The sequence below is a fragment of the Chenopodium quinoa genome, unplaced genomic scaffold, assembly GCF_001683475.1.
Source record: "Chenopodium quinoa cultivar QQ74 unplaced genomic scaffold, ASM168347v1, whole genome shotgun sequence".
Taxonomy (NCBI): domain Eukaryota; kingdom Viridiplantae; phylum Streptophyta; class Magnoliopsida; order Caryophyllales; family Amaranthaceae; genus Chenopodium; species Chenopodium quinoa.
The window spans coordinates 2,503,226-2,517,490 of NW_018742287.1; the positions used below are offsets into that span (position 1 = coordinate 2,503,226).

Genomic DNA, 14,265 nt, shown 5'->3' on the forward strand with positions numbered 1-14,265 from the left:
ATACGGGTTGCCTCCCGCAAAGCGCTAGTTTATCAAGGTCTTTAGCTTGACCTTCGTTATTAGCTAAACCTGGGTCACCACACGAAGAAGGAACTCCGCGATGTTGCCCATGAAAATATCTGCCTCCAAGTGACTCCTTCACTTTATATTTGACATGCTTTGTATCCGAACTTACCTTCATGTAGCTAAACACATCACTGGGTGGAATTTTGTCCTTTTTTATCACAAAATTTCTACCAAATACACACTTATCAACCAAAGGGTTAGTAGTATCAATTCTTAAACAAGTACCACCATCAAATATGAAATTATGTTCATTAAAGAGCTTAAACATGACTTGTTTATTCTAGGCCCTAATGGTCACTTGTCCTTTAGGAACATCTATTAGAGCTTGACTTGTGGCAAGGAATGGACGACCGAATATAATTGGGATCTTATGGTCTTCTTTCATGTCCATAACAACAAAATCAACGGGAAAAACAAGTTCACCAACCTTAACTAATACATCCTCAACCACACCCATAGGGAATCTAGAAGTCCTATCAGCCATTTGAAGAGAAATAGGGGAAGGTTTAAGTTTTTGCAAACCCAATTTTTCATATAATGAATAACGCATTAAATTAACACTAGCACCTAAATCACACAAAACTTTGTCGAAATTTTTTTCGTTTATCATACAGGGAATAGTGAAACTACCAGGATCATGCAGCTTAGGTGGTAGGCTATCACATAAAAGAGTAGAGCCTTTCTCATTTACTACTTCCTTATCCTCATGTTGATCTTTAATATTCTTCACAAAATTTGCAAATTGAGGCATTTGAATTAAAAGATCGGAAAAAGGAATAGAAGCGTGTACCTTCTTAAGAGCTTCGCAATATTTCCCAAAATGTCTATCGAGCACGACTTTTTACAACCTTTTGTAGGGTTTCGTAGTGACCCGACACTACGCGGAAGGAAACTCACCAAGACCCGCCCCTTAATTAAAGCAATTAACAAGCATAATAAACTTAATCAAACAAGATTAAGAACAAGAATTATACCTTTGACGCGTGCTTCGCCCCCAAAGAGCTCTTACTTCAAAATCCCGAAAAGACGAGATCTCCGACGGATCGTACCCTCGACCCGACCCGAGCGTCCTAAGTCTTGAAGGTTACTCAAGACCCGGACAAAATAACTATGAGTTTTACAAATCAAAGGTTTACTCTTTTCTTAGAGTTGCCTTTTTAATTCCACTCAAGGTTGTATTCTCAAAATCCCAACCAAGTGGGTATTTATAGAGAATGGGGACTTGAAACCCCTTTTCATGATCAATGTGGGATCATGTGCAATTGCAATAATTTATTTAATTCCAAAATAAATAATTAGGCAAAAGCAATCACAAGCAAACAAGTGGAAAAAGGAGAGAATGGGTTAGGTGAGGACCATATCCCATGGGGGGACCATTGCCTTGCTCCCCAAGGGAAGCTTGGTGGCTTTGGTCCCAACCTCTCCTTAAACCGCCACTCACAAGGGGTGCTGGGCTGCTGCCAGCTAGCACGCCAGCTAGCATGTGCCAGCCCAGCGGCCTCGAATGCCTGGTGCTAGGCTATGCTAGGCGCTAGTGCTGCTGGCTGCCTAGCACTGCCTATCGCACGCACACGCATCTTTCTCGCATCCTATTGCTAGCACAGCCAGCATGCGTCCTGCTAGCGAGCCACGCATGCTGGCCCCTTCCTTCGCACCACCCACGCTGCGCACCATGCATCCCTCGCACACGCATCAGCCAGTGCCTAGCACTGCTATGCTTGGTGCGAGGCACGCACACACGCACCAGCCCACACGCATCATTGCTGCTGCTGTGCGTGGCTGTTGTGCGATGATGCGAGGCTAGGCTGCGAGGCACACATGCATACATACGCAAGCCCTTGGCATTGCGATGGTGCCTGGCCTTGAGCTTGCGTGATGTGATGGCCTTCCATATGCACCCAGGCACCCAAGCTACCACGCTGCTAGCTGCGATGGGCTGCCTGGTGCTTGTGGAGCTTGCGATAGCTGTCATGCGCACCCAGGCACCCATGCTAGCATGCTGCTAGCTGCGATAGGTTGCTAGGTGCGCCTGGTGCGCCTATTGCTTGCGATAGGTGCCTTGCGCACCCAGGCACCCATGCTAGCATGCTGCTAGCTTGCGATGGGCTGCCATGGCACGCATAGGCTGCGATAGTTCCTAGCACACCGTGGTGCGCCTAGCACACACATGGTGCGCCTATGCATGCGATGAGCTAGCCTAGCCTAGCTACGGCTACGCTCATACTTGTTGCTTGTGATTCTGCGACGCTCGGTCTCGACGCCCTAGGCTCGATTTCTGACGTCTGTATTCGTAAAACTCTGTCGACTCATTAAATCCTTTTGGATTAATTCGTCGTCTCGGATCGGTGATTCGATTGGATTCGACCCGAAGGGTTCAGTTAAGATTAAGCTGTAATATCAATTGTACCTCGATATTACTAATCGGAAGCGGCCTCCACCTAGGCATTCCGATAACTTGACCTTACTGAAGAATTAGCTCTGTAATAATTCTGAACCCTCTACTGGAAGAATACACTTGTTGGAAGGACACCATTCCTTTCAATCTCCCACTTGTCCTTCCGGACAAGTGTGCATACAATGTATAACTCATTTCCTATGTCACTTAATGTTTCTTCGTGAACTATAAGGTAAGATTCTTTATCATCCTTATTACATTCAGAAGTGTTTCTCGATCTCCGAGTTCGACTTTCAATAAGCAGATGATTTCTAAAATCCATCTGAGCACGGCCATGCATTTTCACAGTCTCGCTCTTCGAGCAACCTTGTAAACAACAAAACATTTTCCCTATTGTTAGTAGGGGGACAATCCCAGTCTTGTATTGTAAGTTCTTCTTACTAAGAGGACATAGTCTCCTAAGTGTTCCCATTATGATCCCCAGTTACGGCAGACGTTTGGAAACATCAAAGAGTCTAGTACTCAACAAGAAAACTTCACAATACTCATGGTCGGAGGAAATAAGTTCCGATAGTCATAATGAGAAATGTACTTATGACAAAATTTAAATTTTCTTAAAGTACTCTCATAGGTCTTATCCAGTAAAGTTCCAAATTGTACCTGTGCAAATGATTTATGACCGTCACGTCCTCGCAGCACAAGAAACGGTGCTGTAAATCATACTAAACACTAATCTATGGCGGTCATCAATCGTCTATCAGTTAGATGACCTCGATTAGGAACACTTTTCGATTTAATATTCAATGTTCACTTAACAGGTGTTTTTTTATCCAAGACACGGTCTTGATACCCTGTTTTGAATATTTTCATAAATCGAATGGACTCATTATTTAATTCTAAACCACAATTAAATAGTAATAGAGTAAATGATAATTTTGCACAGAAATTAATTACTCCATTAATGAATGGTTATAATACAGTGTTTTACATTAAATATCCTATTTAATTAAAACACATGTACAGGGAATTTCAAAGCCAGTCTCCAACATGCTTGATTCCCATTGCCTCAATGTGCTTGTTGTGTTTCACTTGAGGCAAAGGTTTAGTCAAAAGATCGGCTACATTATCATCCGTGCCGATCTTACAAATTCCGATTTCACCTTCGGATTTCCATTCCCTTATCATGTGAAATCGCCGTTGCACGTGTTTGACCTTCTGGTGTTCTCTCGGCTCTATGACCTGAGCGATAGCTCCATTATTATCACAATAAAGGTCTACCGGTCCCTTGATTGAGGGTACAACACCAAGTTCACTGATGAACTTGCGAATCCAAACATCTTCCTTGGCTGCTTCCGAAGCGGCCAAGTACTCGGCTTCAGTTGTAGAGTCTGCAGTGGTGCTCTGCTTGGCACTCTTCCAGCTGAACGCTCCTCCATTCAGACAGAATACATATCCTGACTGTGACTTGAAGTCGTCTCTGTCAGTCTGGAAGCTAGCGTCGGTGTAACCTTCAACAACCAGTTCTTTGTGGCCTCCACACACCAGGAATTTATCCTTGTTCTTTTTCAGGTACTTAAGGATATTCTTGGCCGCAGTCCAATGCGCCTCTCCTGGGTTCGATTAGTACCGACTCGTTACACTCAAGGCATACGATACATCCGGCCTTGTACATATCATGGCATACATGATCGATCCGATTAGCGAAGCATATGGGATCTGATTCATTCTTTCTCGCTCAACAGGTGTCTGTGGACACTGTTTCTTGCTGAGAGTTATGCCATGGGACATGGGTAAATGCCCTCTTTTGGCATTCTCCATGTTGAATCGAGCCAGTACCTTATCAATGTAAGTACTCTGGCTTAATCCAATCATCCTCTTAGATCAATCCCTGTAGATCTTGATGCCCAATATGTACTATGCCTCTCCTAACTCCTTCATTGAAAAGCACTTTCCTAACCAGCCCTTTACGGACTCCAACAATTTTGTGCTGTTTCCAATGAGCAGTATGTCATCGACATACAGGACTAGGAATGCAATATCACTCCCACTGACCTTCTTGTATACACAAGACTCATCTGGACTCTTAATAAAACCAAACTTGCTAATGGCTTCATCAAATCGCAGATTCCAACTTCTGCTGGCTTGCTTTAGTCCATAAATGGACTTCTTCAGCTTGCAAACCTTTCCAGCGTTGCCTGGATCGACAAAACCTTCTGGCTGTGTCATATACACAGTTTCTTCCAAAATTCCATTAAGGAAGGTGGTTTTGACGTCCATTTGCCATATTTCATAATCGTAATATGCAGCAATCGCTAGGATGATCCGGACGGATTTTAGCATTGCAACTGGTGAAAATGTTTCATCATAGTCAATCCCGTGGACTTGTCTATAACCTTTTGCCACTAGTCTAGCTTTGTGTATAACCCTCGGGCAAAGTCACCAAGTCCCAAACTTGATTTTCAGACATGGAATCCATCTCGGATTTCATGGCCTCTTGCCATTTTTCAGAGTCGGGGCTCGTCATAGCTTGTTTGTATGTCGCCGGCTCATCACCATCCATGACTAGGATGTCCTGGTCATCGGTTAAGACGATACCGAGGTATCTGTCTGGTTGAGATCTTTGCCGTTGCGAACTACGTAGGGTAATCGGTTGAGCATTTACATTGTTTGTTTGATTCTGACCAATCTTCTTAGATGCTTCCAAAGTATCTAGATTGTCAGTTTTGTCAGGTTGACATTGTTACTCGTCCTCTCGAACTTCGTCGAGTTCGATTTTCCTCCCACTTGTCATTTTGGAAAGGTGGTCCTTCTCCAAAAAGACACCATCACGAGCAACAAACACTTTGTTCTAGGATTTATTGTAGAAGTAATACCCTTTGGTTTCTTTTGGATATCCCACAAAGAAACACTTATCCGATTTGGGGTGAAGTTTGTCCGAAATTAATCGCTTGACATATGCTTCGCATCCCCAAATCTCGAGAAAAGACAACCTAGGAGGTTTCTTAGTCCATAATTCATATGGAGTCTTTTCAACAGCTTTTGACGGAGCTCTATTCAGTGTTAGTGCTGCAGTTTGTAGCGCATATCCCCAGAAAGAGATAGGGAGTTCACTAAGACCCATCATTGATCGAACCATGTCTAACAAGGTCTGATTCCTCCGTTTGGACACTCCGTTCCATTGAGGAGTTCCGGGAGGTATCAACTCTGAAAGAATGCCATTTTCTTTCAAGTGATCGTCGAATTCATGGCTCAAATATTTGCCACCTCGATCCGATCGAAGTGCTTTAATTTTCTTGCCAAGTTGATTTTCAACTTCTTTCTGAAATTCTTTGAATTTCTCAAAGAATTCATATTTATTTGACATTAAGTAGATATAGCCATATCTACTATAATCGTCGGTGAAAGTGATGAAATATCGATAACCTTGTCTTGCGGGTGTGCTCATTGGTCCACATACATCCGTGTGTATTAGACCTAATAAGTCACTTGCCCTTTCTCCCAACTTGGAGAATGGCTGTTTTATCATCTTGCCTAATAAGCGTCCTTCGCAATTTTCAAACGACTCTAAGTCGAATGAGTCAAGAACACCTTCTTAAAGAAGTTTCTTGATGCGTTTGATGTTAATATGGCTAAGACGACAATCCCAGAAGAAGGTTTGATTCGACTCGATGGTCTTAGCTAGTGGTATCAACTTTTGTCTAATCATATGTAAAACATGCAATTTAATTGAACATAAATTTGTAAGACAAACTTGAAACAACTATTGTCAAAGTTTTACACTTGAAATTCCTAGGTGTCCAACACCGTGGATCATAATATGTTCAAAGCATGATAAAAAACTAGAAATAGTTTAATTACATGTCATAGACAAAATAGTGCATGCAAGCACGACCGAAAAACCATCTTCGTCGTCTTCTTGCTCTTGCACCAACACTTGATAAGGTTCTCACTTGGTCCCTAAAAGGGAAACATTAAGTGAGTCATACTTGGTATCTAATACCTATGATAAGCTTAATCCACAAGTGTTTAGGAAGATACCTGAGGTAGTCGGAGTGATCCCCTCTTCCTTGATGAGCATGCCTTCCCTCTTGTAGTGGCCTTGCATGCCACAATGGAAGCATCTCATCTTTGCCTTGACCTTCTTGAACTCCTTCTTCTTAGCTCTTAAGGGCCTTTTGGTCATTTCATAGGCAGTGGCTTGGCTAAGTAGTTGCACCACCTCCTTGAGGGAGTGTGTCTCCTTTCCCGCAGCGATATGCACTCTAAGTGCATCATAGCCCGAGTGGAGTGAAGCAAGCAAGGTATGCCCCGCCATCTCATCTTCCAATGGAATTCCGAGAAGCTTCATGTGTTTGAAGAGTCGAGTCATTCCAAGAACATAAGGTCGGAGGGGCATGCCGGGTCTCAATTTAGCATTGTAGACCTTGGTCCAAAGCCGTCGCCTTTCCTTAGCAAGACATCCCACGTTTGGTGGCTTTATCCTCATGTTTGAGAGTGACCTAGTCAAGTCAAACACGAGTCCATCAAAGTTGCCATTGTCACTCTTGGTGACTCTTACATTGACAACGTCCTCAAGTGCTTTGAGGAACATGTCTGGGAGGTAGGAGGAAAGAGTTTCCTTCCAATCTTCCGGGATGGAATTTTCCATGAGTCGTGAGACCCTTTTGCAATTGGAAGGCCATTCTTCATGAGCCTCGTCGGTCATGATCCCTTTGGCAAAGAAGCTTGGAATGGGAGTATCAAGAGTATACTCCAAGGAAAAATTCCGGAGAGTTCTCTTGAGTTCCTCCTCCCATTCCTTAAAATTGACCAAGTTTAAGGGAAAGGCCAACTTTTCGGGGAGTTCCGCGCACATTTGGTTGTTGTTTGAGTTACTAGCAGACATTTTTCTACAATTGAAAGAATTTGAAATGAAAAGCCATTCATACATCAATAAGTTGAAATTTAAAACGGTCATGCACATATTCAAACTTATTGAGCATTTTATCCACGCATTTTTAAAATGTCCCTTATGGGCAAGAATAAAATGATTCCGAGATCCCAAAGATCAAGAAATGGTTAAGCATGCTTTGGCTTGTCTTATCCATTAAATATCTTAAGGTAAGCAATTCAATTGCTAATAGCTCCAAGCTACTCTCGGTTTGATAAAATGTCGCATCTAATGCATACTTGACATTTTATCTCCTTTGCCACGACATCTAAGGACTCCTTACTGATATCGTTGAGCTTAACCAAGACAACTTGTATACCTAGTATACCTTACGTTCCTAGGGAAGTAGTGATGCCTCGCTTTGGCGTAATCCATCACGTACGCGCATTAGTTCGGTAAGTGTTGTCCTTGGAATGGCAAATTTTAGCTCAATATTATTAAGGGACCTAGGGTTTCTATGTTGGTTGATTTAAGTGAACTTAACTAATCATCGCAACATCATAGAAATCCTAGATATGCATCTAGCAAACAAATATATATAACAATATATAAGGCATAAAATAGATGCATTTTGGCAACTAGCATGACCCCTTGAAATCTTCAATTTCCATGGGTCTTCATCTTAGCTCGTCTTCCTCGAACACCGTCTTGAGACTTCTAGACCAAAATGAAATAAAAGAAGCCAGCTAGAACGACTAAGATTAATCTAAATAGTACAAAAATACTTAACGGTTCGCAGACCATATTTAGATTTACAAAAATACATAACGGAACGCAGTCCGTATTTTCTATCCTAGTCGGGCCCCACTAGTTGCCATTTTCAAACAACCTGTTTTGAAAGCAATTTTCATTCACCCGTTCACTATTTGTGAACGGCCCATGCAATTTTACGAAATACATAATTAAACACGCAAAACTAGTAACTAACTTAGGTCGTTAATCCAATTAACGCGCCTAATTAAAACTAGTCAAAGTGGTTTAATTCATTATTTCTAAACGCAAAATGCCAACGCATTCAATTAAGCTCCCACTAAATTCTGCATCCGTACTTAATTAATCCGGTTAATTAAGTCGGCACAACCCATAATTTGTCAAAATTTTGCAAAATTCAAAATTGAGGTTTTTAGCCTCGTTAAAGTAATTAATTAAAATTATTAATACGGAAAAATCGCAAAATTCATAGCTCATCTTTAAGCAAGAAGAGCATCATCCAATGATGTTTGGCGCACCATGGCTGCTAGGCAGCCCATGGCCCCTGCGCCATGGTGCGTGGTGCTGGCAGCTAGCAGGTGCGCCTAGCACAGCCTGCCTAGCATGCTAGCACCAGCAGCTTGCTACGCGTGCTACGCATGCTAGCAGCTTGCTAGCACCAGCAGCTTGCTACGCGTGCTACGCATGCTAGCAGCTTGCTGGCACAAGCATCAGGGGCTGGCTTGCTGGGGCTTGCTGCCTCGTTGCCCAGCAGCCGCACAAGCATACCAGCAGCCTAAGGCCCCTGCGCGCCAGCACATGCACCACACAGCACCCCTCCACGCCACACAGCTACGCACCAAGCGATGCACAGCCATATGCACACCACAGGCAGCCTACATGTGGGCTGCTAGGCAGCCCGGCTAGCCTTGGTGACGCTTGCGGTTTTGCATCGTTTTGCGTGATTTAACTCGGAATTTAATTCCGATTTGTGTGCGACAATAATCAATTCTAAATCAAATTTTAGAATTAATTTTGAGGGAAAAATAAAATAAAACAAATGTTAAGTCGAACTTGAACAATTTTATTTTTATTTTAATTGGTGCACAAGCCCAAATTTATCCAAAATTATCAATTTTGAACAAAATTAGGTCAAGCTTTATGCTTAAAATAAAATGAGCTATGTCCAAAATTAATCTTGCCAATATGCAAATTAATAATGGATTTGAAAAAAGGGGATTGGAAAAACAAATTAATCATCCAATGAAAAAAAAAAAATTTCCAACTTGCATGCTTGTGTAAAATACCAAGATTACATCTTCCGATATGAAGATTAATCAAATTTTACTCACAAGTAATTGAACATAATGGATTTTAATCAACCAAAATATGAAAAAATCCAAACTTTGTTCAACATGGAATTTAGGGTTAGGGTTCCAATCATTTAAACACTTAAAGATTAGAACTTTAACATTACTTGAGAACTCAAAATGCAAAATCACAACAAGTTTTCACACCTTATTGCAATTTAGTAGCAAAATTGTGAAAAACAAGTTTATGTGACTACTTGGTATATCAACTTAAGCACTAATAAACACTCCATTATTATGCTCAAGGATATTTTAAAACCAGTAGATTAGTGATGCAAATGTGCATTTAATCTAACCTTGTAATGCTTGCATTAATCAAGGCTTAAAAAGAATTAAAACTTTCGTTGAAAAACGAAAAACCCCAGAAAAATGGGTTTCTGGTTCGAATTTGGCTTCTGGACCAAAAATCACTATTTTTGAGCCAAAATCTGGGTTTGACAGCCAAATCGATAATAAAATCGAGTTTTAAAAATTAATTAAAACGAGCATCTAATCTAATTAGATGAACATGAACCAGAAAAATAAATTCTTTAAAACACCTTAATTAAACAATTATTCCAAAAATTAAAAGGAGCGTGGCTCCGATACCGCTGTAGGGTTTCGTAGTGACCCGACACTACGCGGAAGGAAACCCACCAAGACCCGCCCCTAAATTAAAGCAATTAAACAAGCATAATAAACTTAATCAAACAAGATTAAGGACAAGAATTATACCTTTGACGCGTGCTTCGCTCCTAAAGAGCTCTTACTTCAAAATCCCGAAAAGACGAGATCTCCGACGGATCGTACCCTCGACCCGACCCGAACGTCCTAAGTCTTGAAGGTTAGTCAAGACCCGGACAAAATAACTATGAGTTTTACGAATCAAAGGTTTACTCTTTTCTAGAGTTGCCTTTTTAATTCCACTCAAGGTTGTAACAAATCCCAATACCAAGCTTGGTATTTATAAGGAAATGTTCCCTTGATATTTCATCCTCCACCAATGTGGGAGAATGAATTATTTGTCAATTAATTTATTTCTAAAATAAATCAATAAACAAATGCAATCACAATTCGACAAGTGTCAAGGAGGGAGAGAGTGTTAGGTGAGGACCATGGAGAGGTGGGGGAACCAATGCCTTGCTCCCCAAGGCTTTCCCAAAGCCTTGGTCCCCACTCTCCTCATAAACCGCCTCACCCTAGCATGCTGCCCAGTTGCCAGCTGGTTGTGCCAGCTAGCCAAGCATGCTAGCACAAGCCCAGCAGCATCGTTGATGCTCGCTGGTGCGTGCTGGCGCTGGTGCGTGCTGGCGCTAGCGCTGGTGCGTGCTGGCGCTGCTGCCAGCATCCCTCGCATCCTCGCTACTCGCATGGCCCAGCATGCGTGCTTCTAGCGAGCCACGCATGCTGGCCTCTTGCCACGCACCGCACTCCCACACCATGCGCACCACGCATGTCTCTCGCACACAGTGCCTAGCATGCGTGCTGCTAGCAAGCCACGCATGCTTGGCTTGACGTTGCTTGCTAGCTTGCCAGCCCCTCGCACACACTCTCGCACTCCCTCACGCATCAGCCTCGGCACTGTGCACTATGCACGCACATGCCTCGCCCAGGCACCACGCACCACGCATGCGCCAGTGCCTAGCACTAGCTATGCTTGTTGCGTGTGGTCCTGCCATGCGCCCAGCACTATGCTAGGGCTGCTATGGCATCAGGCCATCCTAGGGCACGCATGGTGCGCCTAGGGATGCTGCCTGGGTTGCGATGGCGCCCAGCCATCCTAGGCCACGCATGGTGCGCCTAGCGATGCGTACAGGCCCTGCGATGGGCTGCTGGCTTGCGATGGTTCCTAGCATCATGCTAGGGCTGCGACAGCGCCTAGGCATGATGCTAGGGCTGTGCTGGCGCGCCTAGTGCTAGCGATAGCCAGCCATGGTTCCTAGCATCATGCTAGGGCTGCCATGGCGTGCCTAGTGACTATGATGAGCTAGCCTAGCCTAGCTATGGCTACGCTCATACTTGTCGATTGTGATTTTGTGACGCTCGGTCTCGACGCCCTAGGCTCGACTTCTGACGTCTGTATTCGTAAAACTATGTCGACTTATTAAATCCTTTCGGATTAATTCGACGTCTCGGATCGGAGATTCGATTGGGTTCGACCCGAAGGGTTCAGTTAAGATTAAGTTGTAATATCAATTGTACCTTGATATTACTGATCGGAAGCGGCCTCCACCTAGGCATTCGATCACTTGACCTTACTGAAGAATTACCTCTGTAATAATTCTAAACCCTCTATCGGAATAATACACTTGCTGGAAGGACACCATTCCTTTCAATAATCCCCATTTACGGTAGACGTTTGACAACATCAAAACGACTAGTACTCAAACAAGAGAACTTGCAATACTCATGGTCGAGGAAAAAGGTTCTGATAGCTATAATGAGAAATATACTTATGACGATTTTAAATCTCTTAAAGTATTCTCATAGGTCGATCTAGTATAGTTCTAAACCAATACCTGTGCAAATGATTTATGACAATCATGTCCTTGTAGCACAAGAAACGGTGCTATAAATCATACTACACACTAATCTCAAGTGGTCATTAATCGTCCATCGTTTAAATTACCTTGATTAGGGATAATTTTTTATTGTAATATTCAATGTTCACTTAACAGGTGTTTCTTTATCCAAGACATGGTTTTGATACCCTGTTTTGAATATTCTCATAAATCGAATGGACTCATTATTTAATTCTAAACCACAATTAAATAGTTTGTGGAATTTTATTAATAAAATTTTATTCCACTATGAAACTTCCAAACGTTTCATCTTATGATAAATGGTTTTCCCCAAATGTTTTAAGAGTAATACTCTTCACAAAACATTTATAGAAATCACACCCATATTTAATATGCTTGATTTCTTTCATGCAATCTGGTGGATGTTGTCGTTCACTTATTGCCTAGGTTTAGCTATTATTACTTTGCAAATCTTAGCATCTTCATTATCGAACAATTTCATAATAAGATGATAAAATTTTGAGAGTTTTATGGATCATATGTGATTTAGGATTTATTGTCCAAGTGATGGCTCCCACTCATTTTCATGACTTGAGATCTTTCAACTTGACAACCTACAATCAATGTTTGACAACGAACTTTCCATTGAACACTTTCTTATTATTGCCTTCCAGGCAACAATATTCTCAACATATATTTCAGTAAACATTTTGATGGTGCTTTGCTCGGATTTCATTCCAAACGGCTCACAATGATTTGGGAGACCCTAATCACTTGTGATTATGGAAATTTACCTTAAATTTCTGCACATTATACATGGATGTGCGTCCATGTTACCATTCTCAAGCCACGTCGCATTCTAGCTCGTGGTTATAAACGGCTTCCTTATTAAGGATCTAATCCTTTCTAAGGATGTGCTTGCAACATCAATTCTCAAATTACATTTGTTTCCATGAGTCAAGAGCTTATCCCCATTGACAAAAATCCTTTCAAAACTAATCACTTAGTATTTGCCAATCATTTCACAATAGAGTTCATAAACTTCTTGTTGGACCATACAAGATTGACTCTTGCTCCCACTAAACTTTCTTATTTATAAGAATTTCTATGATTCTCCGTAAGTCAAACATTTTTATTAACTTTATGAGAATACATGTTCCAATTCCTACATGCAATGCTTCACTTAATCCCACAATGGATTTCTTGAGCTTGCTTTCTAGCATTATTTAGAATTAAAAAACCCTTAGACTATTTCCATAGTCTTTTCCAAAATCCAATTTTTAGGAAGGCGGTTTCGTTATCTATTTTGCCATATTTCATATGCGCAATTTTGCTAGAACAATCACGAAACGACTTAAGCGTTCCGATTTGTGAATAGATTTTTATTAAAAGCATCGTTGTGAATTAATTGTATCCTTTTCAACCAATCTAGCTATGTATGTATTATTCATTTCACATTTGTTAGTTTTCTTCTTGAAAACTTATTTGCGATTGATGGGTTTTTCACCCTTTGATAACTTGCTATTTGATACGATTTTAGGGTGTTTTGAACCTAGTTTACTTGATATAAATTGCGTTTTGGTTCATTTTTACTCTATTATTATGCAATTCTTGTGTATCCTATGCTTCACGGGTTGTTGGTGTTTTTGTTGAGATTCTAGGTTCAAAAGAACGACCAAATGGAGCCCATGGATACAAAGCCGAGGTTAGAAGCAAGAAGATGGATGAAAGAAGCCAAGGAAAGGAGCATTATAGAAGAAAAGATGAAAAAAAGGGGTTTAGAAGACCCTGCACGGCTGTGCCAGACCTTGCACGTCCGTGCAGGAGGTTCCAGAAAGCTTCAGCAAGCTGCCAAGGCCTGCACGGCCGTGCTTAATCTGGCACGTCCGTGCAGAAGAGGGTGCACGACCGTGCCAGACTTTGCACGTCCGTGCAGAAGTGCTCCAGAAACTCAGAACATTCTGCCAAGGCCTGCATGGACGTGCCAAATTAAGCACGTCCGTGCAGATGTAGCTGCACGATTCTTAGCAGTACGTTCTGCCTCAATTCTGCCCCCTCTGCACGTCCGTGCCAAACTTGGCACGGCCGTGCTTAGCCTTGCACGTCCGTGCCAAATCTGGCACGTCCGTGCAGACCTGCAGTCGAACTCCTTCCTTGTTTTCTCCGTCCTTTTTATTTGGGGGTCATATAAATACCCCTTTAGAGCTCATTTGTACGGGGGAGGCAGTTTTTCAGAGCTTTTCTCTTAGTTTGTAGTCTTAGAACATTAAATTCTCAAATCATTAGTTAGTTCTCAATTATTAGCTTGGAATT

At 42.0% G+C, this 14,265-nt stretch overlaps 1 protein-coding gene across 1 annotated transcript; it reads right to left on the reverse strand.

Annotated features, from left to right (window-relative positions):
• Nucleotides 1-346: 346 nt before the first annotated feature.
• On the reverse strand, nucleotides 347-817 carry LOC110685783. The gene has a single exon (XM_021862308.1). It carries the CDS (start codon nucleotides 815-817, stop codon nucleotides 347-349), a length of 471 nt encoding a protein of 156 aa, XP_021718000.1.
• Between the last annotated feature and the right edge of the window lie 13,448 nt (nucleotides 818-14,265).

What these genes read in the sequence shown, in the direction of transcription:
- LOC110685783 (XM_021862308.1), bottom strand. Translation starts at nt 817, where the DNA reads ATGCCTCAATTTGCAAATTTTGTGAAGAATATTAAAGATCAACATGAG.